The sequence below is a fragment of the Bombus vosnesenskii genome, unplaced genomic scaffold, assembly GCF_011952255.1.
Source record: "Bombus vosnesenskii isolate JDL3184/JDL3185 unplaced genomic scaffold, Bvos_JDL3184-5_v1.1 scf7180000013295, whole genome shotgun sequence".
Lineage (NCBI taxonomy): Eukaryota > Metazoa > Arthropoda > Insecta > Hymenoptera > Apidae > Bombus > Bombus vosnesenskii.
Window position 1 is genome coordinate 5,040,681 of NW_022882946.1, and position 27,072 is coordinate 5,067,752.

The 27,072-nt window shown below is 33.4% G+C and overlaps 2 protein-coding genes across 3 annotated transcripts; both read right to left on the reverse strand.

Annotated features, from left to right (window-relative positions):
• Positions 1-1,147: 1,147 nt before the first annotated feature.
• Positions 1,148-3,487, reverse strand: LOC117233325 (defensin-1). The gene is made up of 3 exons (XM_033493509.1): positions 3,220-3,487; positions 2,407-2,587; positions 1,148-1,450 (listed from the first exon to the last, which is right to left on the reverse strand). The coding sequence occupies exons 1-3, from the start codon at positions 3,470-3,472 to the stop codon at positions 1,411-1,413; spliced, it is 474 nt and encodes a 157-aa protein (XP_033349400.1). The 5' UTR covers positions 3,473-3,487; the 3' UTR covers positions 1,148-1,410.
• A 2,790-nt stretch (positions 3,488-6,277) lies between these two features.
• On the reverse strand, positions 6,278-26,621 carry LOC117233114 (catalase). 2 transcript variants are annotated; one of them, XM_033493086.1, is made up of 9 exons: positions 26,277-26,621; positions 15,363-15,534; positions 14,256-14,397; positions 13,081-13,231; positions 11,213-11,392; positions 9,690-9,881; positions 9,048-9,284; positions 8,485-8,847; positions 6,278-6,838 (listed from the first exon to the last, which is right to left on the reverse strand). In XM_033493086.1, exons 1-9 carry the CDS (start codon positions 26,604-26,606, stop codon positions 6,827-6,829), a joined length of 1,779 nt encoding a protein of 592 aa, XP_033348977.1. In that variant the 5' UTR covers positions 26,607-26,621; the 3' UTR covers positions 6,278-6,826. The 2 variants fall into 2 exon arrangements, with proteins under 2 accessions (XP_033348977.1, XP_033348976.1); XM_033493085.1 differs by lacking the exon at positions 6,278-6,838 and having other exon boundaries at positions 7,944-8,847.
• Between the last annotated feature and the right edge of the window lie 451 nt (positions 26,622-27,072).

A 27,072-nucleotide genomic window follows, 5' to 3' on the forward strand; every position in this document is an offset into this window, starting at 1 on the left:
GATAAGCGATTATGATTATTAATATAGCGAAGAATGAAAATTATTATCGCTTACGAAACCGATTTTCCCAGAATTTCGCGTTACTTTAAAATTACAATACAATAGCAAACTATAATTATTAAATATAATTTCGGGGAAGTTAACGTGCTAATTTGAAATTAATGTTTACGATTTATACACCTAATATTCGTTAAATTCTAATGAAGAATTTCGCTCAATTAAATTTTAAATAATTAACTTTTACAAGATTGATCTTTGACTAAATGAACGATAAAAATTTTACTGATCTACTTTTTTAATCTTAAAAAATATCACTACGATCTCCGTTATAGTCCTCAAACGAACTATGCTCGGTTTTTTTTTCTTTTTTCGTTATTCTTGTTTAACATGAACACGGTGTACGTACAAGTAAAGGAAATAAGACGAAGGATAATGTTACGAGAGAAACTAAAACCAGCCTAATCCTAATAATCGAATTAAATCTGAACGATATTAACGTAGCTTATCAACGGGAGCAAACAGAAAATTCACGAGAATTAAAATGAAATAGATAATGGGTTCGTTATGAAGCACTACAAACATTGATCTTCCTTTGCACCGCGTTTCTTATTAAATTGAAAACGGCTACGCTGTGGATTAGGTCTCTGAAATGCAGATACACGAAAATGAAATTAAAATTGGAATTATCGACCAAAGCGATTACGAGTTCGAAATATAATGCAAGTAAATGTACATCCTTCCTTTGTTTCGCGTTATTGTAGTATCGCGGACGAAAGGGCTAAAAGATATCGATTAATTATAACACATTATTGTGATTAGTTCTCGTTAAACAACCATCGTTTCCTGTTTAACCAATATCCGTTTAATCCATTTATTGTAAATAAAGTAATTGTAGTAAAGATCTAACATTATCATATATCCGAGAAATAATTATCAAAGCCAATTTCTTCATTCGTAAATGAATAAACAAATATTTATAAACAATCGAATCGATCTATCGCCTATCTTCCTTGGAATTGTACTTTTTATAGAAACTTATTCTACACAGAGTTGAGAATTTTCGTGTATCAAATTTCACGGTTAGCCTAGTAAGTTTTATTTAGAGTTATTAATTGTTGATAAAATACGAAGGATGGAAAAATCATCGTTCGGTGTTTATGTTTTTTCTTCTTTTGAAACTTTATTTATTCTGTATAATAGCTTGTCAAAAAAACTCAGCTGTACTATCAAATAAAGTGGCTTTTAACAACCTAAGCTCCGCGGAATTTTTAGTAAGGAAAGATTCACTATAACTATAATAAAATAAGCGTAGTTTTTTAAATATTTGGTAACTTCTTGACATTAGTCGCGTCTTCTTCGCGTATCTCTCGTTGCATGGAAAATTCGTCGGAGCTTGGTGTAGGATTGGATTTAACCGAAACGTTTGTCCCAGAGATCCTTGAAGTTGGTCCTGAAACGAGAAAAGTCACATGAACTTTCCGTTTTCTGCTCTGAGAATATTCTTTTACTGAATTCTTTTTCGTTTACTGAACATTTGAAATATCTATGACACGTCCAGGTGACACGAAAGTTAGCTACCTCCAACAATACTTGAAAATTAAGACACGAGATTATCTTTGGATATTTGGTTACGCACAGCAATAATAATTAGCTTCCTGACTCTCTAAATTTTGCTTTCGCTTCGTTTTAATAACAAATCTTATGGATTTTCATCTATGGTAACAGTCGTGAGCTATCGATAATCAACGTGACACGAGGTCCAACACGACGAACAATAGAAACTTCGCAAACGAATTAAAACACGAATTTTCCCCTGAAACATCTGAGGTACTATAAAAAACAGAAGTTATATTTCGCATCACGAAAATTTTCAATGGGCAGTGAATTTATTAAAAAATTATCGAATCTACGCTATAGTACTGAAAACCTAGTCGTCGTTCAAATTCAACTCGTTCGAAATTTTAATAAACTGAAACTTGGCTATATCTAATAATCGTTTAATCTGCCAGAATTTTCCAACTTTTTCCAAATTTACTTAAACAGTGGACATCGAATTTACTAAAATATCAGTGGATCTACCATCTGATACTTGGCCATCGCCTAAGTTAAGAACAAATTGACGAAATCGATTCGACTGTTAATAGAAAAAAATACACTTGACACGCGAGAATCCTCGATCGATAGCAGATTCACTAAAGTATTACTGGATTCGCTAGAACGTTTAAGATTCGATCGTCGTTGAGATTCCAGAAATCTCGTGACTTCAAACTTGAGTCTTAATACGGAATCACGTGTAACATACGAGAGTTTTCGATCAACAGACGTCGAATAGTCGTAGGAAGATATTCAAAATTGGTCGTTTAAGTTCAAACAACTTGGGCAAGTGAAATTAAAGGAATCACGTACTTGCGACAAAGGCAGACTCCGTTCTCGCAGCGACCTCCAGCTTTGCCCATGCTGAGACAGTTGGCAGCGCAAGCACTATGTTCAGCGACTCCTTTGATGGAGAGAAGGTCACAGGTCACTCTTCTTTGTCTGTCAGCACGTTCCTCGACACCAGCGTGTTCCAGGGGCTCGTATTCCTCCTCTGAAATTTAAATACCGTCTTTAAGCCTTCTGTCTGCTGCGTATAATAGATGAAACACGGTAATTGGCAAAGGAATCGAGAATTAACGCTCGGATATTTCTCAATAGAAAGACGAAGATGGTGGAGCATTAAAACAGCAGCTGTCTTTAACAATGAACAACGAACACGAATAACAAACAACGTTTTGTCTTTCTGCGTTTACTGCTAATTATTCTGCTAATTACCCTTATTATACCCGGTAATTATTTCTTGAATATCTGATAATCATCGAGAAGGATGGAGGGTCCATACAGCTCTGGTAAATATATAGCTAGCGAGCGTATCTTTTCACCGGATAATTGAACTTATTAGATGATTTTCATTTATCTTGTAAACGTAAAAGACGCAAGGTTTCTTGAGAATTATTTATATCGAATTCTTATCGAGTCAACTAATATTTAAAAGTTGTTAAACGAGAAAATCGAGAACATTGAGAGATTAATATCAAAAGATATTAAAGGATCGAAAAATATGGACGTTAAAATATTAATGTTAACGAATAGAACGAACTTTTATTTCTGAGGAATGTTGAGAGATTTTCGTTAAACGGTTGAACATTCGTGACAATTTAATTAGATAGAAGGTTCACTTACCCACGGGTACTGCCATGATGGCGGCTACAGCCACAAAGAGAAGAGCGACAAGAAAATAGACCTTCACCATTTTGGCTGAAGTTTTTATGAAAATTCGATGGCAGACTGTGTCCAAGTTACTGAAGAATAGACCGAGAAGTGTCTGATGATTGAACGTTAGCTGTCGCGGTTTATATACAACTCCGTGTCCATTGAACCATGTGGATACAAGTGCATACTCAATGAAGTGTAGTATATAAGGCAATCTCTTCATCAGTATACGGGTAAGCCCCTGAAACCTGGAATGAACTCTTGCTGTGTGGTCGCGTCAGACGGAAAAAGGTTATCTCTTTTGTAATTGTTAATTGCTCTACTTCGATAAATATATCTGTGTTTCTAATGTTGCGAAATTAAAGATCAATAGTTACAACCGTACAAATTGTCCAACTAGTATCAATAATTCTATTAAGTTGCTTCGTTTGCGTTTCAAATCAATTAGCTATTTATTAAATATTTTACCAAGTGCTGTATTTTATTTCTCGTATGTCAGATTTAAAGATTGACAATTATAATTACATAAATTGTCGAATTAATTGCCACAATTTCATGCTATTTTATTAAATACTTTCGTTAGATGTTTTATGAAACATTTTCGTTTAAATCGGTTTTACGATCTCAGATATTGAAAAAAAAAACGTATATAATTCGTCCGATAATTTTCATAACAAATATCTTTTACATTCCCTCATCGACTTTCCAATTAATCGCTTAAACAAGAAATAATAATATGCTGATCTCCGAACTGAAATAAAATTCAAAATATTTTTAAACGATTCTAATAGAACAATGCGCGATGTTAATGTTGAACACTGTGAAAATTGGAATAGGATGGTCGTATTTTGCGTTTAATGAGAACAAAGAGAAATATTGACTCTCGATGTGTGTGCTTTTTTATTAAAATTAATCGGACTTGTCATATCAAAATATTCGTTTTATTCCTTTTATAAATAATATCTTTACAACCATGTGCATATATAACATATAATATTTCTATTCTTGTAATCGAACTGCAAATCTTTATGCAAGTTTATATTTTTATTAACGTAACTAAATTGTATTAAATATGTGTATTAAATATTATAAAAAGGTTGAATATTTTATACAGGGTGGTTGGTAACTGGTGGTACAAGCGGAAAAAGAAGTCGAAAATATAGAATAAAAATTTTTCGTTCGAGGCTTTGTTTTCGAGAAAATCGACTTTGAATTTTCGCTCGGTACGCGTGCACTTTATCACGTCTCGTCAAAACGAATCTCACTGTAGATCGTTGTCTCGATGGAAAAATTAAAAAAAAAATTAAAAAATTTTTATTCTATATTTTCGACTTCTTTTTTCGCGTAGAATCACCCCCTTTTCGCTTGTTACCAACCACCCTGTATATTTTTGCGTGTTACGCATATACTGTATACTTCTTTGTTCTTATACTTTTATATTTATTATAAATGCATAAACATTCGTAATCGACTTGAAATGTTCTAGCAAATCTAAAGTTGCTCTTTGCTACTGGAAATTTTCTACATTGTTCGATAAGTAAGTTTTATCTCGTGTTTTCATATAATTCATTGCATCGATTTTTGGTATTTCCAAATTTAGATATAGGAACACATGTATGCAAATTGGGGATTCCTAAAGCGAGAATCTTTAGCGCTTAACACCAGTAATACTCTGATACTCAATGCTAACAGATAAATGTTAAAGAATTTCCGTTATCTTAAACATTGGGTTTTCCCACACGCATACCATTCCTTTCAATCAGTGTTACTGTCTTTATGACTGATGTTTCAAAGTTACGATTTTTTCCTTTCGTATTTCATAATCTGAGCGTAAATTCCATTTTGTAAATAATATAACTTTACTTTAATGGGATAAAATATATAAATAAAATAAAACTCCTCTCCTACTGCGAACTGCGACTATAATTTTGCAACCACAACTGTAAACTATTGTACAAATTGTATCATATTTTATAATTACGAAATTTTTATAAAATTCGCTTTCTGTCTCTTATAACGAAGGAAGAAATATCTTGAAACAATTTAAGTATTTTATTAGGTTCATCGTATGCGTCTAATAAATTTATAAATCTTTTCTGTTCAACAAATGACAATGCGATTGGATGAAAATTTTGCAATCATTCTGATGATAAATAACAACATATCACTTTCTATGTGGAAATTAATAAAATATCCGCATGTCCATATTGACAACGTCGATTATTTAAAAATTACAATTTTAATCAACGACTAATATAATTTAAGGGGAGGGAAAATTTTTCGTTTAGGGTAACGATACAAAAATATGATTTATTTTCGATATAAGATCTAAGGAAAGATACAATTAAAATTTTCTTTTAGTTATTCCTAGATATTTTCATCTCATACATATTTTTCAGAGACAGAGTGCTTGCCAAACCTGGATATTTCCAGACTGTAAATATACTGCTACATTTTTTTATAAAGTTAAAAGCTTTTAATACTTGCTTCCCTTCAAGATATATATACTTGGTATTTACGTAGCCATTTCAAATAGAAGTAGTCTTTCTTCATGTAGACGTACATTCTCTTATTAGACACTACGATATTGTTTATGAAGGAAAATTAAAAACGCATAAAATATTGCAATCGATTAAGAAACTTTATTTAGCACAAATTTAAATTACGGACTTTCCGTATACATAGTTAATTTACGTTAAATCTAATAATTCATTCGTATCATATTTTCTCGAAAAATAAATCTTCCCTGTGCACTCAAAGATAAGCACCTGAATCACGCGACATAACTTAGAAAATGTAATACTCTGCTTTTCGTTTTTTTTTTTTTTTACGTTATATGATACAGAACGTGTATCACATTGTGTAATAAAAAATAAGGTAAACGTGTGATAGAGAAAATACAAAAATACGTATAATCGAATCAAACGTTATAATACTGTAACTCTATAAGCTATTGCAATACTGTAAGATAAACTACCGTGAAAAACACCTGATATCCCTACACCATTACAAATTTTCTACCGCTACATCATACTTTTAATATTAGTTCCACTTCTATCAAAAACAATTTAACAATTGTTAATCAATCGTCGGTAACCGCAAAATTTTATAAGACGAACCAATGCTGTCAAAAACTTGTAAAAGCCAACGATATTTCAATTTCTTTTTTTCAACCGAGTTGCTAATATCATACTTTCTGCTGGTTGATGAAATTTTAAACAATCGATCAGAAACAAAATACTTCACTTTGTTTCTTTACATAACGGTGTAATGTGCTCATTCATTGCGCCATAAAGCAGATGTTCTACACCTGTCGAACATGTCATCTCGTTTGCCGAGTTTCGCTCATACGTAGGATAAAATGTACATCATCTTTGTTCAAGCAACGTGTAAATATCACCGGGATTCACCGTAGACTTGGAACTGTGAATTTTTCCTCGTTGATAAACCAGAATTTCGCAAACCAACATTTTTCTATTTATTAATATCTTCGTTGAGATTATCTTGCTCAAGGAAAACCTTCGCTGATTTTTCCTTACTCGTAGTTCCTTATCGGCCGACTGTGAGAGACGAAACGTTAAAGTTGCATCTACAAATTGAACGATATCGATTAGTTCTGGATAGACGACTATTTTTTTATAACTAAGTTATGGGCATTTTATGAATTTATAGAAAATTTGAAGATGAAGAAACACATAGAATGTACGTAATTGGCAAAAATGAACAAAGCATGATACAAAGTTTATATTGAATATAAATTTGGTAGAAGCTTAAAGTACTCTGATAGAAGTATAGACAAAACAAATTTCTATAGAAGCAAGCAAATTTTCATAAAAATGTGCCGTGTAAATTTGCATAAATATTCGTGCTCCGGTAATTACTATCGCTTAAGTAAGGCGTGTTAAGGGTGTGGCGAGCTTTAATCGTAATTATTGACGAATCATAGGATAAAGTAACTCGGGTCTAACGTAAGGTGTGTAATATTTTTTATGTCACATAGAATCGATTTAATATGAAATAAGAAAACATTGGTAACGGGTTGAACTAAAATTAAATTATAAGCATGGAATTAAAAAGTATTATCGTGGGCTATACCTGTTCATTGCTGTCTGTTATGCTTCAGACTGATTGTTATTTGCAAATGTCGAGACACAATGGAGAAGATTGAGACGTTAAATTTGAAGCGTTCTCCTTCGGCGAAAATAATTACCGAAATCGTAAAATGAATAGGATACTTGCAAACAATTTTCGCGGACAATTAATTTGACGTTCTTTGTTCATTTAACAGCGAATAATTCTCACCTAATCTTCTTGAGAGATATTCAGACCTCGTTTTATTGTCCAATGCAGCAGTTTATGTTTCGTTGCTGAATAAACAGTACATCGAGTGAACTGAACATTAAATAAATAGACATCGTGATTGCGTACTAATTATATTGTATTAAAATTACCAACCACATATCTGAAGAAGATACTAATTAATTTAAATCTGTCTTTCAACTTTTTACTGTTGTAAAAAAAAAAGAGAAATATTGTTGTAAAGAGATTTCCAATCAATTTTAATACCTAGTTTCATTGTGTTGTCGAATAATTCAGATTGAATAATTTACTATTAATATTGACATATCGTAAGAGAAAAGCTTCAAGCGAAAGACTAAAATCACTTTTCTAAAATGATATTGTAATATGTTTATCATTTAGTTCCCTTGTTCCCCCGTACTCTTTATTTTACTTTTATATTAAATTACAAAACATCTTTCATTACTTCGTACAAACTTTTATGTCGTATATTGGTGATATAACAGTACAAATTGTTCGATACAAAAACATCGTACAGATAATGCATCGTATAAATCACTTTGCATTACGTTTGATTGAGTCTCTTTTCTCAATGGAAAGATAATGAAACGTATTCTAGATTCATAAAGTACACAGTAACAAAAAGGAAAGCGAAGCCGATAGAGTAAAAGATACAGTAACGAAAAGGAAAGCGAAGCCAGTAATATATAGAAGTACAATAATAAAAGGAGAAAAGAAGAAAAAACATGAGTAAATACGATAAATGTTAAAAGGTTTTTAAGAAGGATGTTAACCAAAGTAACGACGTGCTCTATCCATGAAAAATGTGAATTATTAGATAGTATACGTATGTAGTTCAGCACAGCGATTATAGTACAAAAGGAAGAATTATTTTGTTCATAAGCTAGCTGTTTTGCCAAAAAGGTTGATCCTCACGCCAACATTACGAAGACCATCGGTAAGTCTTTTGCCCAATTCAGTGTCCACTTCCGTAAAGTTCTTCACGGCTCTCTCGACGATAAACGTTGACGCATTACGAAGGCTATTAACCAGGTTGTTCACCAGCCTGGTCTTCTCGTCATCGTTGAGAACTCGTCTCCAAAATATGGTCGCCTGTCCGAAATTATCTTCATCTTCTATATCGTAACGGTCCACGTCGCCACTCACGTGGTAGCTTGTGGGACGAGCAGCTGGACATTCTTGTGGACCACTGAAACTGTTGGGGAAATAGTTCGGCGCACCATTTTGATTATAGAAGGTCATCGGGCCATCGCGTTGGTAATTCATCGCGGAAATCGCCTAAAAAATAAAACGATTGTTCATTTATTTTTCCTTTTATTATGAGTGACGATACAGTTATTGAGAAAAATATTTAAAAAAATGAGAAATTGATCTATTTGTTGATTACTATCGTTATAATATACGCATATTGTCATATTATGCAGATGGAATATCTTCTTTGCTGGCTAATATATGCAAGTATATTATATATGCATTACCTTGTACGGACAGTTCACAGGTAACTGAAGATGATTCGGTCCAAGACGATGCCTGTGAGTATCACCGTAAGAGAATAGTCGACCCTGTAGCATTTTGTCAGGACTTGCTTCGATACCAGGTACCATGTGAGCCGGATCAAAGGCTATTTGCTCCACGTCAGCAAAGTAATTTTCAGGATTTCGGTCTAGCACCAGCTTACCAACAGGTATGAGCGGGAACTCGTCATGCGGCCATACCTGTTCAGTTAGGAACAAAGCGCTTCTTTAAATCTTGCTACCATCGCAAATTTTCTTAAAAATTTCGACCGCGACACGAATCTTTCATTTCTCCACGATTAAAATCAATGGCTATTCCTTGTAACTTATCTTAACATCTCATCTTCAACGTATATTTCAATAAGTGAAATTGAATGGGAAAATTTATTATCATCTATGTTACCCAAATATAATACGTTGATATAAGATAAATAGTTATTGATCATAGACTACGTATTCATCTAGTTTTCTTTTTACAAACGTAATCGTTTAAATCCTGTGTATAAAATTTGAATTCTGTTGTTTGAACTAACGTCTGTATTTTATAAAATGGCGTGATAAAATTACTTTATCAAGATCTAACGTATCGAGTTACATTGTTATTACTTTGGTCAAATCGAAGGGGTTCCATCTGAACTTCTTTGCTTGACACGGCTTCATCACTTGAATAGAGAACGTCCACGTCGGATAATTATGTGTAGCGATCGCATTGTAAAGATCTTTGATCGAGTAATCGGGATCAGAGCTGCTTAATTGAGCCGCCTTATCGACTGGGATATTTTTAATTCCTTGGTCGGTCTGAAATAATTTCAAATATTATTAAAAAAAATAGAGATGAATTAGTATGTGCATACGAAATATTTTTCATTTATGACAAAATCTTTTCTCTTTCCTTATTCGTTGCTAGCTTATGTCAAATTAAATAAAAATATAATAAAATATTGTATATGTATTTAAAAAGCATATAAACTTTTAATATGATAAATAATCTTTAAAACTCGGCAGATGGACGAAATTGAACGTAATATTTAACGTTGTAATATATAATATTAAAGTTCAATATTATCGACAGCTTCGTATTCTTTTATTTCGAAATTTATTTCATAAACTGCCGGCTTTTTCTCAAAATAAATGCACATTTTCAAACATTCCATTCATTCGATTCGGTTCACGTATATCATTATTTATACTCTTTCTCGTGTTTTATGCCGTTTTGTATCTGCAATCGACATTCGCTGCTATTTATGAAACATATTTTTTTATTCATGACGAGTTTTTTTGCTTTAACTTTCGTTTCTATAAACTAACTGAATACCAAATATTAAACCTCGTAATTTTGGAACTGATATATACAAATCTTGTCAAACAAAATATAAAAAGGGAAAGGAAAGATATTTTGACTGGATAATTTTCTTATACAAGTATTTTCAACGCGGATACACGGTATCTTATGCGTAATTGTTTAAAATTTCGTTCCTTAGAAGAATCTTTAAAGTGCTTTTATATCGCTCAACTACGCTTCCATACTTTGATCAAAACAATCAACAGAAGTAAATGACTTCTTTTTCTTCTTGGAAAAAATACAATGCAAAATACAATCTGATACTATCTGTTCGCGTAATAAAAAATGTAGAAAGTCGCCTCACCACGGTGATAGCCACAACGAACAAACGCGTCGAACCGTTGTATCATTAATTTCTACAAAACAAAACAGAACTAAACTCATCTCTTTTCGTTTTCAAGGTTTTACATTCTTTATGCAATAAAGCTTCTAATCACGTTAGATATATATATTTTTATAAACTATCGTCGATAGACCGTAGATTCTGTTGTATACACAAAAATAAAATCTAAATACAAATTTATTTCACCTGCTAAAAATTGTAATTAATATTTTATCTGAAACATTTTATATGTATTTTTGCGTACTATATCGATTCTACGTATTTTAAGGTTTCAAAATATCGCGTAAAAGCTTAAGAAGCCACTGTCTTCTCATCGATGTTCAATTTTCGTTCTACATTTTCACAAACATAATCTCTCGCTATTTCCTAGTATCGTACAAGTCATATACCTCGGTTTCTTCAAAACGACGACGCTTATCCTGTAAAGTATAATAAAAGTCGCACCTTGTAGTGGAATTTACAGTAGACTATGTCGTTGTCGGCGTTCACTAGCTTGAACGTATGGGAGCCGTAACCATTCATGTGACGATGACCGTCGGGAATACCTCGATCCGAAAACAGGAACATGATCTGGTGCGTTGACTCGGGTCTCAGAGAGATGAAGTCCCAGAACATGTCGGCGTCCTATGCAAGACAATTCAATTAACACGCCGTTTAGTCTGGCGCGCGCTAATTAGTGAACGCGGATATACTGTACGCAGAATAGCAAGCCATACATGTAGTCACATCTACGCTAACAACTATATAATAACCATATAAATGTGCAATCACGTGCTTTTCGGCGAGAGAAACGAAAACGAACGCGATTACAAAAACGATAGGAACCCGAGAACGATAAACTATGTCTCTTAATAAATAAAATTACTGCTAGCAATTCCTACCGCATATTCGAGATCTATAGCGTATCAGTGAATGATAAATCGCAAACATCGTTAGATGGCATCGGTCGGTGCAACTGTATGCAGTTTTCTTCTCCAACGTACAAAATTATTTGCTAAGGCTATACACTAAGTTCTCTTCTAAATAAACGAAACACAGTGTACAGTTCGAGTTGGCAGCGATGATCAAGAAGCTTTGATTCAACGTTACATTGCTACGCTCGCTTTTCCACGAGGAACAGGATCGATCGGGGATCGCAAGAGCTTCTACGTAGGATTTCACAAGTATCCGAAACTCGACTCCGGAAAGTCACGAGTATTTAGGAAATCCTACGCTGCGAGAAAGTTTCCAGTTCCGGCCGATTTAGACTAATCACTGTCTGACCTGAATCGAGTCTCCAGAGGTATCTGAAAATTTCTAATACTATGTAACGTTAATTAACTTATCGTTTACCGGTCGGATACCAGGGAACCCTGGCATGTAGCTATTACTCTGACAATCTTGGTAATTGCAAAATAAACTTCACAAGCTGATCTTAAAGTTTTGATCCCTCGCAGATGTTTTATTATTTCTACCGCATAATCTAATTACCTCGCTGTACTATTTGTCGTATCTTCGTTAGAATGGTTTAACACTGGAACTACCACAACAGTCAAAATGAATGGTTCTACAATTTTATAAACGTGTCAAGCCTCGTTTAGGGATTACCAGATGGATTAATAATACCAAAAATGTACTACATAACATGGAATTGCTTCTGTAAGAAAGTAATAAATCGGTAAATATAAAAATATTCTATTATTACGCATTTTTTAAAGATCAATCATTTTGACTGGTTTTGGTAGAAATAGGTTCGTGTTAACTATCGGTAGTTCTAGTGTTAAAAGAAATGCGAGAACGTAACGTTTGAAACGCTTTTAAACATTTATATTTCATATCGCTGTGTTAACGCTTAATCAATCGCTAAAGTTTCAGATTCGGACCTGAAACGAATTCATATGCGAGAAACAAAGCATAACAAAGCTGCAAAATCAGTTTCACCCTTTCGTAGGCAATAAACTCTGCCAACAAAGCTACCACGATCACCGAACTCTTACTATACAGAATAATTTTGAACATGATTTAGCTTGAATAGAAAATTAAAATAGTATAATCCTCGGTTATAAACTCCATATAACTCGTAACGTTTCTTGCACGAACTTAAAGTAACAGGCGACAGAAAGACTAACTCTGACTGACCAAAATCTGCATGTCCAACTATCCGGGACGGAATAGAAAAATAAAACTCTAACGTATGAATATTTAGATCCGACTCTGACGTTGTCCATCCTCTAAAAAAGGATAGAAAAGAAGACGACCTAGAGCAAGTTACAAATCTTGAAGAAATCTCAACTTCGTAAAATACAACTCGCTAAACCGATCGGATAACAAACCTTCAAGTGAGTGACAGGATTCCTTTTTTGCGTGTGGATAAAGCTGGGGAAGAATATCGGGTCCTTGATGAAGAAGATCGGTGTGTTGTTGCCCACCAAATCCCAGATACCGTCCTCGGTGTAGAATTTGATCGCAAAACCACGTGGATCTCTGCGAACAAAAGAGAACAAAGAATCGATCGATGATCAAGAAAAAACGAACTCACAGGACTAAAGCATTGCTATTAACGGCATAAAAGGAAGTTTCACAGGGAAGAAATATCTTCCTCTCGTATTTCAATCGCGATTAGGATCGAAAGGACAATCGACTGAACGTTCAAGTTAAAACGCACCTGAGAAAGAGTGACAAAAGGCGTGAAATCGCGCGTGATTCATCGAAAATTGTCGTAGCTACAGCTTCGAGAAAAAAAAAAGGAAATTTTCCACGATTGGGTAGTCGCCCGATTAATCGCGAGGACGACGCGCGCGTTCGCTTTTTCGCGCGTTTCCGTGTGACTAAGCCGGCTGATTTGTACGCAAGAAACAACGGTTGTTTCGAGCTCCGTTTCCGGCATTTTTGCAACCCATAATTGTCATGAATTGCGCCAAGTCTGAGTTTCCCTTTCGCGGCCATTAGTCTCCATTGTCTTGGGACCATTCACGCTTTTGTAAACTACTTTTTCAGGTAATTTGCAAGTAACTGTCCGTGAATAGTACAAGCATCGATCCATTATGTACGTTCCGTGGTTATTTTTAACTATTCGAGCACGGATGTTCACGCAATTTTACATTTTTTACAAACGTAACTGAACAGACGGATTCCAAGTAGAAACACGTTTCGCCCGTCAAATATTACAATGAACGTTATTTTATAAATCTCTGGCAAACGCGCGTGAATCAGCAAGCGATTCGTAGGGAAACAATAGGAAGTATTTATAAGCTTCTGATCTACGAATCTCTGATCTCATCGTTAAAGATCCAAATAAATCTTCGCTTCCTTATCTTCGTGTTCTTTCGTTCGGCAAGAATTTTCTGAAGTTCAGTCCCCGGCCAGAGAACGACGTGCGGAAATTCCTCCTCCCTTTTAATGGGCTAATGAAAATAACAAAATTTCTACACGTATGAAATACGAGACGAAGAATGACGGGCATTTCACCCGAGCACGTTCGAGCGGAAATGTACACGTTGGCAATTACCTGACAGTATCAGAGGAGCCAGACTCGCCGCCCACGCTGGAAAATCTCACAGCGACGGGAGTACGTTTTCCAATGGAGGAGAAAACCTTCGCCTTACAGTAGTTGGTAATGTCGTGGGTAACTTCGAAATAACCGAATGCACCTGCGACCAAACAGAAAGCAAAAAAGAGATAACGATTCAGTAGTACGGTCGGTTATCCGCGTTACTCCGACGTTCCGAACGTTTTATGGATATTTCCTCTGTGCATATGTAACTTCTTCTACGACTTTTCAGTTCTCGCGCGGCCTTCTTATTTTTTCATCTTCTTTCGCTTGTTTTCTCGTTGTTCGGATTTTATGATACGAGGCTGCTATCTGGAACTGCAACTCTCGTGAATTGCTTCGTTCCGTTGGAAGATAGAAACGAAGGCAGAGAAATACGACGGTGAGACAGAAGATGATGATCGTTAAACGGATGAGATGGTTCGTCGGAATGTTACGTGCTAATTCAGACACCACGATGTGGAAGATCGTTATGTTCGTTTATATGTCGATGAAAGTAATCGAACTGTCTTTCCTGAAATTTCATCAACGACGTGTAAAAATATTGCTATGACGCAACAAATAATATACATTATAATTATAAAGCACTTTCCTACATTAATTTACTTTCTTACATTAACAAGCAAAGTGTCCTTGTAATTTAAACACGTCTTGTCTCGTTTATTCCTGATACGTAAGTCGTTGATTCTGTAGTATATAGTGTCTCTTAAGTACGCTAAACATAATTGATATTAGTATTGGCCTCCTGGCCGCCTCAAAGATTACATTTACAACGCGAAAGGATTAAGAACAAGTTTTTAGAATTACGTACGTAAGCTTAAGACCTTAAAAGATCAAGTACAAACTTTAACATTGCATTCTATAGATTTTTCACGCTTTATAATTTGAAAAATTCTTCCAATACCTCTGCTATAGTAGATCGCAAGACTAGCTGCTGTGTTTTATAGCTCGAAAGCTATAAGGCTATCATATAGCCATAAAATGTATACATAGAACAACGTATATTTCGTTATATTCTTCGGTAGATGTCCTGCGATATGTTGAAAACGTGACGAGTCAACGTACCAGCTCCTTTCGCGTGCACCACACGCTCCGGAATCCTTTCTCTCGTGAAATGAGACATTTCGTCTATAAAGACGAAATCTTGAAGCAGAATAGGGCCATTTGGACCAACCGTCAAGCTGGCTGTCTTCTTAGCGATCGGATTTCCACTTCCGGTTAGCAATACATGCTGGCCCTGAAGAAAACAATAAACCGTTGATAAAGAAAGAGCTATAGATTTTTGCAGAAAGTTTCATGCTCGTGTTTAAAACTAAAATTCTGTGTCTTTCGATACGCTCAACTCGAAACTTATATTTTTGCTATGTGTTGTTTGTTTCTATACTTTTGAATTAAATATTTTGTATTTATTTTACTACCCAGACGTTACAATGATTTTTAATTTAAATTATTAAGACGAATCGCCTAATTTCGTTTGCATCCGAATTAATATATTATTTCTTTATCATTCGTCTATAATATTGTTTAATCGATCTTATCTCTAAAAGCGACTGTTTTATTTCGAGAAACTTCCTATTAAGATTGAACAGCTTGGTAATAACTTAAATCAACATAGTTGAAATGACTATTACGTCAAATGTATTTTATGTGCCGCGATGAGTCGTTCTTTCGCGGTCAATTAAGTAAATCTGACGTGTCGATGCGAATTATTGTGATGGGATTGCTGTGTTACACGAGAGATTGCGTTTTGTGCAACGCAAGTACTATTCCATAATCAAAGTCAACATTGACTAATCCGTTGTTACGGAATTAACTCGAAACGCCGTGTAGGTATGCAACCGGTGAAACTCATCGCGTATCGCGAGAACAGTTTCATTTTGTACGTTGCGCTGTATGCCAAAGCGTTTCCGTGTGTGGTAATTCTACGCAAGTTAAATTTCACTGCCCTTTTGTAATGAAAAATACAAGCTCCGATTCCTTATATGTGCGATATGCGTATATCACGCACAGAGAAGAGTAGACACAAGTATTGTAAAAACGAAGCCTCTCAAAGTACGAAATGAGAAATGAGTCATCAAGAAATAAATTGAGACACAAGCTGAGATTTTTAAGGGAATCTTTGACTTGCAGTCTTGACTTAGATTTAGACTTAGACTTTGTTTTCCAAATTGATTTCGAAGCCAACATTTACTCTGTTCTACGCTACGCTCTACGTTATTCAAGTCCTCTTGGTGCTTTTATTGGCAATAAAATAGTCCTTGAATAACGAAGATATTCGACGTTTAAATAAAATTGGGAATGAAAGAAACCGAAAGTAAGAAGAATTTTCGAGTTAGAATTTTACAAAATTTTAGCAATGGAATTGTGAATTTTTCTGAAAAATATTAAAGAAGCAAGAATATACGTAATATTGAAAAGTATATAAAACATGCAAAGTAAAGCGTTTATTGTAACGTTCAGTGGATGAAAGAACCTCTGTTTAGGACGCATCTTTTAATTATGTCACTAATACAAATGTCTGCTAATAAGATTATATGTTACGACATAGTACCTGGAAAAGAGTGGCCTTTAAGAAAGAAGATCAGAAAGATCAAGATTTCTACCTGAGATACATAGAAAATTAAAAAGTTGACGACTATCGTCTGATATCTGGCGATTAGCAAAAAATAATATTATTCGTGCATTACTTCTTATCAAAAGTAATAAATCTCGATATCAATCGGCAATTCATTTGCAAATCTACCGAGAAGATATAGCGGTAATTTGAAACTAAAAATCGTTACCAAACCCATCTGTTACCTACGAGTGATCGATATATGTAACTATGTGCCATTTTTCAAAGTTGCAGAATCGTATCATTTTTTATCGTACACGAACCACGGCCATGACTCACTTCGAAGTCTCGTTATAATAATTATCGTCGTTCATGTCCGATTCTACGGAATATTTCGATGGTAATTTCTAATTCCATTGGAGGATCGCGACTAGCGATTCAATTATCTTGCATGGAATCGTCCGAGTGCATCGAAATAAAAATTAAAAAAAAAAAAACATGCAACTATCGTGCGTTATTCGTTTGCCTAATCGACACATAATAAGTACGATCTTTAACGAAGAAAATACAATTGCAACGGAAAAGAAAATAACATGTTATTTTGAACGAAGCGATAACCGATAATTCTCCCGGCGAAAACGAAATAATGGAGAAACAACGAACATGAAATATGTTTATCTAATATGTTATCTACCTTGGAACGTATAATTATTGCAAATACATAGTTGCTGAAACGAAACCGACGTTCTTTATTTTTGAAATGATAATGGAATTGAATATATTTTATGAAATAGGACATTCAAATTAAGTAGTAATTTGTACTAATTGACTCACGACGTTATTTTTTCTTTCCTCTTTCTCTTTTCCAGAACAAAAAAATTAATTTTTTCAGAATAAGATATATTTCATCGTAAATAACTTTTTTTCTTCTTTCAGAAAAAGGAATTCTTATATTCTCTAAACTATTCTCCGAACTGATGTGTTAACTTTCGTCGACAATAAGTAAAAGTTCAACTAAGACAATTTTTCTTTATTTTCTGCAGAATGGAAGACGCGTAGCTAATTTTCTTATTCTTAGAAATGAAACATTATTTCGTAAGATCAATTTTCCAATTTAAGCGAATCAACTTTTCCTTTTGAAAAGTCATGAAATGTAAAGCAAGAAGAAAAATAAGCTATGCTTTATCCTTGGAAACAGTGTTGCATATTAGTAGCTGATACTGGATGATCCACATAGGAAGTGGAAAAATATCGTATGGTAAATAGAGAATTTGCGCAAGGGACCTTTTATGCGATATGACGAGTGTAACTTGGTCAAAGGTCAGGCATCGTCTTCAGAATAATTTGTGCAAAGAATGCAATTCGCGAGAATTATACTGTAGATGTAATGTAAATGGAATAAGATAGTAAAATTCGGTTTTAAATGATCGTATTAGGAATATTCAATAATTTTGTGCAAAGAATGAAATTCGCGAGAATCAAACTGTAAATGTAATGTAAATGGAGTAAGATAGTAAAATTTGGTTTTAAATGACCGTCTTCGGAATATTCAATAATTTTGTGCAAAGAATGCAATTCGCGAGAATCAAACTGTAAATGTAATGTAGATGGAATAAGATAGTAAAATTCGGTTTTAAATGATCGTATTAGGAATATTCAATAATAGAAAAGAAAAGGAATTTACAGTATAACACAGAGTTAGAATATTATTTCCATATGCATTAGCTTGAGATTTGAACTTTTAATCTTAATGTTTGAATTATATCGGTACTTTCCATGATATAATACATTCTTTCAAGCAAAAACTTCAAAAGGTGTTCTGTTCTCACTGAAGCAATATCACCAGAGTAGTTGATTTCAACGAAACAACAGTATCAACTTGATAAGGATTCGTCCAGCTGTTAATTACGTATAGAAAATAGGCTCGATCTTCGAATCTTCCACTACAAATATGTAATATCGGAAAGAAAATAATTCTTGAACATTATTGTGCTTGTTATATTAAAACGCAACGTTTGTACGTTTAATATTTGCTCAAAAAAATTAAAAACAATAATACATCTCTCACTTGATTGGATCGCACACTTAGTCCGAACCGCTTATTTTGACAATTGTTTTACGTGTTTTATCATTGCCAGTTGTCATTAAACTTTGATTGCACCGACATCGTTTTAAGATAATTTCACGAAAAAGAATGAGAATGTACAAGTGAAGTATACTACTGGAAGGCAAGCAAAATGCTTGTTTCTAAAATAAAAATAATAATATTAACGAACGTTATTAATCCTTTTTTATTTGATTTGTTACTTTAATATCAACCCCGAATGAATACCTTTTTCTATTATAATGATAATTGTCTAAAATAAATATCTACTGATACTTAAACAATGCTGCTTTTAGAAATTAAACAGACGCCCATAGCTCACGTACCATCGACTAAATTCCTGCCCAAGTAGTTAATGACAACGTTTTACTTACTTTTGTGTGTTTGTGTGCGTGTGTGTGTAGCGTTACCTACTTTCTATTTCTTAATTCCTAACAATGTAGAATAGGTCGATCGTCGATTTCAAAGGGATTCCAACAATTTCGTTATCGTTCCATTCCAAACTGTTACGCAACACAGAATGTAGATATTCGACTTATCATACTACAGAGAAGGAGTTTTCAGATTACGATTGCTCCATATCAATATAAAATGTCATGTTCAAATTTATGACGATGTAATCGACAGCGTTCCCCTCTTTTCCCCGAAACGAATCGCACAGCTCCTGGATTACTCCGTCTCACAAATCGCGTGGGAATTTATGTTGCAACTTGTTTCGCGACTGGCATTGTTCCTAAATTAATTTTACGATGTACCATGAATCAGCGTAGTTTTACGAGTGGCGCAAATCCATTGAAGGAAGAGAAGGACATCGCAAATATCCTTTAGTGGCTGCTTAATTTATACTACCATCAAATTATGATAAAGCAACAAGTCTTTCAATAGTCTTCTTATCGTATTTTCTCCTTCTCAAACATTATTTTTCCCTCTGTTTGATATTAGAAGAAATAAAATCTCATTGAAATGTTATTATAGCGATATAGGCATAGCTATTATGATAGGATCGTAAAATTTTCCAAACCAACTATCTTTTTTATTGCATAAATCGATATTTTTATAGTGATATGACACTAATATCACGATACTGTCGTAGTGTAAATGAAATATTATTTTATTGAAAGAAATCGCTATTTTTATAACAATATGGAAATAATATGACGATGTTGTCGTAGTATGAAAGAAATTCTTATTTTTATTGGAAATACCAGTATAATTAATTAATTCTGAGAATTTTTTAGTTACGCGTAAACAATTATTTTTCTAGATCGCGCAACGTATTTCCTATTAAGTTCGATTAGTTTATCTATGTTGAAGTGGTCACCACTTCTAAAAAAGAACTCTACACCTGATCTTTTTAATTTTCTCGAGCACTGAAACCATCGATAGCGTATAGACAAAAGACTGGGGCGAAGGCAGACCATAAACAATAGACAAACGACGTTGTCTTCAGGGTTTTCAGTTATAGGATAACACTGCTAGTGTGCGGATCTGGACCAGCTGAAATTATATTCCTACTTGCACTTACGCTTCTGTATTAAAATATATTTTTTACCTTACAATTTATCCACGCGTTTCTCTGTTTATACATCTAATAACCTCAACAATCTATTTACTTATCTCTAAAAATCAGGTTTTTTGGCTCATTTAAAATTTTCAATCAGCAAGTAAAGGATATAGCAAAAGTGCCCCCAAACCAAGTTGATCCGAGATACGTATCATCCAATACACATCTCGAAGAATACCCTTTCTGTTCTGTAGTTACAGGACGAAACGAAATTTGCGGTTTAAGTTTCGTTTCTTTCGTTCTACTTAATGAAACATTATGAAAACAAGTCAGAGATATTTTTCCTCGTGGCGAACATGTCTGTGAAATTTTTCAGAATTTTTCAAACGCTAATTTTATATTGAAATAGTGTCGAGTATCGATGTTTTTACATATGTTTTTACATGTTACTGTCTCGTTATGGATATTAACGTGTATTTTTTTCAGTCTTTTTGAAATGGAGGAACGCGGTTAAAAGAATTAAAAATTGCTATTTGCTTATATTATTGCCTTAGTTATTGACGTGACCATGTTAATATTTTCATGCTTGTAGCATAGTTTTATTGTGATTATTTATGCATAATTTTTTCACTTCTTTCGGAGAAGTGTATCATAAATTGTAAATTGTAATTAAAAAAAAATTGTAAATCGATATTTTCTTATGATCTGGATCAATAGATAGCTCTGTTAATTATGCTAATAAAAAAAAAGAAAAAAAAATAGAATTCTAATATTCTCGTACATTTTCTAATCGGAATATTCGAATCGATTTCGTGACGAATTGCGACATGAACTTTTTTTATATAACAATTCCAGTTTTCTAGAACAATAACACGCGACATGTGCTCGTGTGCCCATCTGATAAACACAGCTACGAAATATCGATCTGTACTGGTATTTTGCAGTAAAATGTAAATCTGATTAAAAGGAAAATAAAGATCGAAACACGTTAACATGAATTCTTGTCGTTACCCAAAAAGAACGACACCATTCTACCTCAATACAATTCGCTTGAATGAAAAAATTATCGGACTTTGGTCGCCATATATCAATAACATTTTCAACGTAAATTTAAGTTTTTAATTATGGTAAAATAGAGTTCATACTTTTATTTAAAATTTGTTCTTAGACTTTAATTAAAAAATGTGTCAAATATTAGCGTGGTTCACATATGCAGCTAATTAATTGACAATATTTTAGAATTCCGCAGAATTTGCTCAAACTATTTGAATATTTCTTGAATTTTTTACATTTGTAATGGTTCTTTTTTTCATGAGCTTGATGAATTGCCTGACAGTTTATCGCTTGGCAATTAATATGTGCCACTATTCAAGTATATACCTATAGAAACGTTCTTATCTTTCACAAGTAATTATCAGTAATAACTCTTACTTTAATTGCCATCGTCCTATTTTCTGCATTTCGTCCACCATCAATCGTATACATATATATACCTACATATTTGCATACGCAATATGGAGCAATATAGATATACATTACAAGTACGATACATACTCACAAAATTATTTCTCTTTTATATAAATAAAAGTACCATAATACTGATAGATATCGCTGCCACTATATCTAACGATATCGTGCTTAATATTAGTGTAAATAACATGACTGGTAGCCTAATATTATTTAACATTTTTAATTTAATATTATTATCCTAGTAACTAATCATTTAATTCCTTTATTATTTATTATTGACTAATCACGTAATATTAAAAAATCCAATACATGTTTAAAAAACTTTACTTATGAGTTGCAGAATGATTATTGCGTAAGATAGATCTTAAGAATCACAATTGAAATAGATAATCGATAAAATTACGTTATCATCGTTCAAATACTACAGGTTGTAGATAAACTCATAAAATTTCTCATAACGAGAGATATCGAAAAGTATATTATGCATTTATTTCGATTATATAGATATTCTTCCGATTCATAATTCAGGATGATTCCACGCGCGTTATCATCAAGCAAATCTTGTTTATCAATTTTCTAAGATACAATAAAAGAAATCTGTAACGATTAGTCATTCGTTGCAAGACGCGTGTGAATTTATTATCGCGACGTTCATGGTGAAACAGGTAATCTATTGAACCTTGTTATTCTAACTTAGTTTCATTTTGATAGTGAAAGATAGCACGCGAACTGTTCGAACAGAGCGAGCACATCGAGCGTTTCGAAGAGAAATTATTATTATTGTTCATATCATTGCCAGTTATTGTTACTTTTTTACAGCATTATATATTAGAATGGTAAATAGACGGCATTCAGCCCTCCTGCTTTTAATATTTATCGCGGTTTCTAACAAAGAAATACAAAAATTCAAGAAACAATATAAATCGTATCTAAAATTTTGAATTACTAGTATCACACTTGAGATTCGCGTCTTTTATTTTTGAATCTTTTGTTGTGTATCTGGTGCCGAAAAAAAATCAAACGCGAGATTGTCAATTCCTTTCCTTTTTTTAGAAAGATTTCCGAAAATAAATTTTATTCTGAGGAAATGTATCAGTAGATAAAAGAATATTTACGTTTAGTTGAAAGACGGTTGATTGAATATTGCAATCTAGTAAGTTATCATTAGCAGATTAATTTGAGTTATCTTTTACGTTAAAAATTACTATGTTGACATAGTACTGAAACTCCTTATTTCGATATATATATATTATGATATACACTTATAGAAATGTGATTTATATAATACGAATTTAAAATCGAGTGGGGGGGAGGGGGGGAAGGGGAAGTTTATAAGTCTAGCCATTTACTAAACATGTGACGACCGCTATAATATAGATTAAGAAGTACAACTTAAATTTGTAATGCGTACAAAAATTTTGCATTATTTTTAAATTAAACTTTATACGAATAACGTTTCCTAGATACCATCGAAACTATCAAAAATTAAAGATCTTCGATACTTTTTAATCAATTATTTCGATAAACTCTCCTAATTGAATAACTTCTAATTGAATAACCTTTTCGTATTATTATCAGAAAATTACATCGTCGTCGTACGTGTATCGACTGTCATAAAAATCTATTCAGCCTTCTGACTTAAACTATATAAGTAGAGTATGAGCGTACTATCAAATGTATTACGTCACACAGAATTTTACGTTGTCATATATCTACATTGAGGATACAGTATTTCACATGCAAGATGATGTCATTCATGTGAAATCAGATTTCCCTACTTCGGTAACTCATGGTAAGTTCATGGCAATTCACGACCATTCAGAATGATCGTTTCAAGCAAGATTATGTATAATCAATCATGAAATACTAAGACCTAGGAAAAGAACTCGTTAAATTGCTGCAGCGATGATTTAAAGAAAATTTAATATCAGCGTCTGTCTATGAATATTAGCTTCTTTTAAACTAACACGTTTTACCACGTTAGTAAGAGTTTCTTAAACTCTCTTTCCTCCGCCATTATATTTATTTTTCGAGAGAGCTTTGATTCAGAGTACGAAACAAAAAATTGAATTGTAAAGAATAATATTTAGAGCGTAAATATTTATGCAAATTTATGTTTTCATCCAAATAGAAATTTGGCTTACCCTCCGAGTATTACAACGAGCACTTTACTTTAGATATCTTGCATATTTTTGCATATTATATACCTTTTGTACATGTTCGTGCATTTTCACTTCCCACGACTTTAAAAATGTCTCTAACACATGCAAAACATTGCACTTTAATAAATTATTAACGAAGAACACAATAAAACTGGTATCTCGAATTTTAGTGTCTTACGTATTCTTTACAAAACGATCTGAAACATTGTGTTTTTATTATTAACGATCAAATAAAAAGCAATTTTCCTCGCAGGTTAAACGAAGATTCAATGCTGGAAGAATCATTGACTAAATACTACGAATTTTGTAATGAAACCTCGTTAATCAACGATTACAGCAACGTATCGTTGACTCGGTATCTTCGAATAATCAAATAAACTTCGTCTGATGGAAGTTTAAACTTCAAGCAAATCTATTGAAAATTATTAGTTCAAGGGTGACGGTCATGTAACTTCAACGATCTTTGCGAATTGCTGTCCGTGAATGTTTCATGCACACTTTGACCTATCGAACTTGAACGTTTCTTACAAAAAAATTGGCGCATTAGAAAAAATCGATAGCACGATGTACTTTATCATAAGTAGAAAACACCAACGACATTCCGATTTCTGATACGAAACGTAAAAATGGAAACTACTCGATGAATAAGAAGTCACCCTTACGCAAGATTACATACGAATCGTCGTTATCGTGAGTCGTCAAATGGACAGGATGGAACGATAATCATGCAAAATCACCCTCTGGCCGGTTGTACAACGGTTACCACCCCATCCTATATAATATCGACATAACGAACGAATTATGTGCAACATGTTGATCAAATGGAAATATAACATTCAATTTTATAATTAATATTTATACCCGGCTGTATCCGTAATGTACTAACAGGAGAAACGCTAAAATCAAACATTGGAGCAAGAATATTTATAATCATAATTAAAATTACTTGGACTTAAAATAGTATAAAATCTTTAATTTGAAGAAAATTTTAAGAAAAATTTCAATTTTTAGCTAGTAAGAAATTAGAATTTTTAAAACAAATTACTGAACGCTGTGATATTGGTTTTTCGAATCATATTTGCACTTTGCGCTTGTACTTTGCGCTTGTACATTGGGTCAATGTTTCGTAGACGTTGCAGTGGTCTGCAATAATTGATTATTATTATTTGGAAAAATAAATCTATTTGTTAATAAATTGCTACGCAACTTTCATTACAAAATATACTAATGACGATCATAAATGATAACCATATCTGCAATAGAGTAAAGAAACGCTATAATATCACAGATATTTAAATAAGTATACTTTTAAGTAATAAGTATAAGTGAAGACGTTGCAGAATTCTTATGGTGATAATGATATTCACTAAAAAACGCAGCTTGACTTGCTCTTTTAGAGGAAGTAAACCTTGAACCTATTGCTCAAAGTTCATGGTACCCATTATCATTATCATTACTTTTTACCAACATTATTGGTCAACTCAACGTATTACAATTTTTAAAAAAGCTTTACCTTTGAACAACATTAATTTACCTCCGAACTTCGGTTTGTCATTGCAACAGAACGAATTCATTAAAGTTCGAATCGCCCACCTACGCTTTACCAAACTACAGATGAACACTGCAGCTATTTTTTATATCTGTCACATCGATCAAAGTCTGTTGCATGGTAACGTCGAACCGAAGTGACAGATAAACTGAGCGTACGTGTTGTATGTTGTATGTTTAACAATAACTATACAACTGCAATACATAAACTAATCTCTACGATACAGCGAGTTTTACATTCAAATATCCAAATGCGAAACATTAGTTAATACAGCGATTCCCAGAGACAAACATAGGAAGTGAATTACTTCATACCGCTCTTGGATATCTATTTATTTTATCAAACTAGAAACGCGTAAACTTCGTTTCCTGAATGACTCTACATCATCGTATCCAGATTGCGCACTTGCATACATTTATGGATAATGTAATGCATGGCGCAAAAAATAATATTTCAAATATATAAGATATCCAAAGCAAAGTTACTCGTAAGTAATAAATGATAAGTAAGTAAACAATAAGCAAGTAAATAAGTTTAAACTCTATTTTTCTCTATAAGTTCGTAGAAATATGAGATTGCATAAATATCTGTAGTGTACTTATATCCTTGATGTTACTACGACCACGCATGATTTACCTGTACATTTTTCTTGTATTCAGTCAACTGTTCGGCAGCCGGGCCTCTGTTCATCCTGGACATTTTGTCGTCTTCTGTCTCTTTCTTGCAACAGTACCTTCTAAATAATAGTCGATGAAAAGCCAGCGTATTATTTGTCTTCTTCGAAAGGAATAGGTTCCTCTGCGTGCCGCGTGCCGAACAATAACTGATCAGTGAAAATGACAACGGTCTTTTATCATCCAGGACGGCCGAGTTATGATGGAGCGCCAATGCGGCGTTACGAGTCAACACTCGACCCAACGAGATCGCCCGAATCACCGGGATAAGGCCCGAGCCGATCTTCGGCATTCTTCGGCACGGTACGTTGTGTGTAATTGCCTTTCTGCCCCGCGTTGATGAATCTATGTATAGGCGCTTACTTGCTCTCTCGTTTTTTGTTCTCTTTGCAATCGGCGTTAAGAAATCGACAAAGCTTGGAAAAGAACTGAAAGTTTCCACAAATGGATAATTTAAAGCAAACAAAAAACCATTGTGTTCGTAATGCCCGAGAAATTTGTTGAGATCATTCGATATTATTGCTTGTTTTGTCCATTATAATTCGATTATTTTTAACATAGATTGGGAAAATGTTAGAACATTTATCGAAAATTTTTATAGATATGTATATTATCCATGTTACACTAAATATTCTGAAATTTCATTAGTCACGATTATATTGCTAGAATTGCGGAACTATACACATATAGAGGTTATAAGATATTGCATCGATCTATTTATAATCTATATCGCGAAATAGTATACGTATATCAAGTAT

Excerpts from the sequence above, each read along its gene's own strand:
- LOC117233325 (XM_033493509.1), bottom strand. The coding sequence starts at position 3,472 with ATGAAGAGATTGCCTTATATACTACACTTCATTGAGTATGCACTTGTA. Across the intron at positions 2,588-3,219 it reads CATCATGGCAGTACCCGTGG|AGGAGGAATACGAGCCCCTG; the intron begins GTAAGTGAACCT and ends TTTAAATTTCAG. Across the intron at positions 1,451-2,406 it reads GGAGTCTGCCTTTGTCGCAA|GACCAACTTCAAGGATCTCT; the intron begins GTACGTGATTCC and ends TTCTCGTTTCAG.
- LOC117233114 (XM_033493085.1), bottom strand. The coding sequence starts at position 26,606 with ATGCCGAAGATCGGCTCGGGCCTTATCCCGGTGATTCGGGCGATCTCG. Across the intron at positions 11,393-13,080 it reads ATCCTGTCACTCACTTGAAG|GACGCCGACATGTTCTGGGA; the intron begins GTTTGTTATCCG and ends TGTCTTGCATAG. Across the intron at positions 9,285-9,689 it reads ACCCCTTCGATTTGACCAAA|GTATGGCCGCATGACGAGTT; the intron begins GTAATAACAATG and ends CTAACTGAACAG.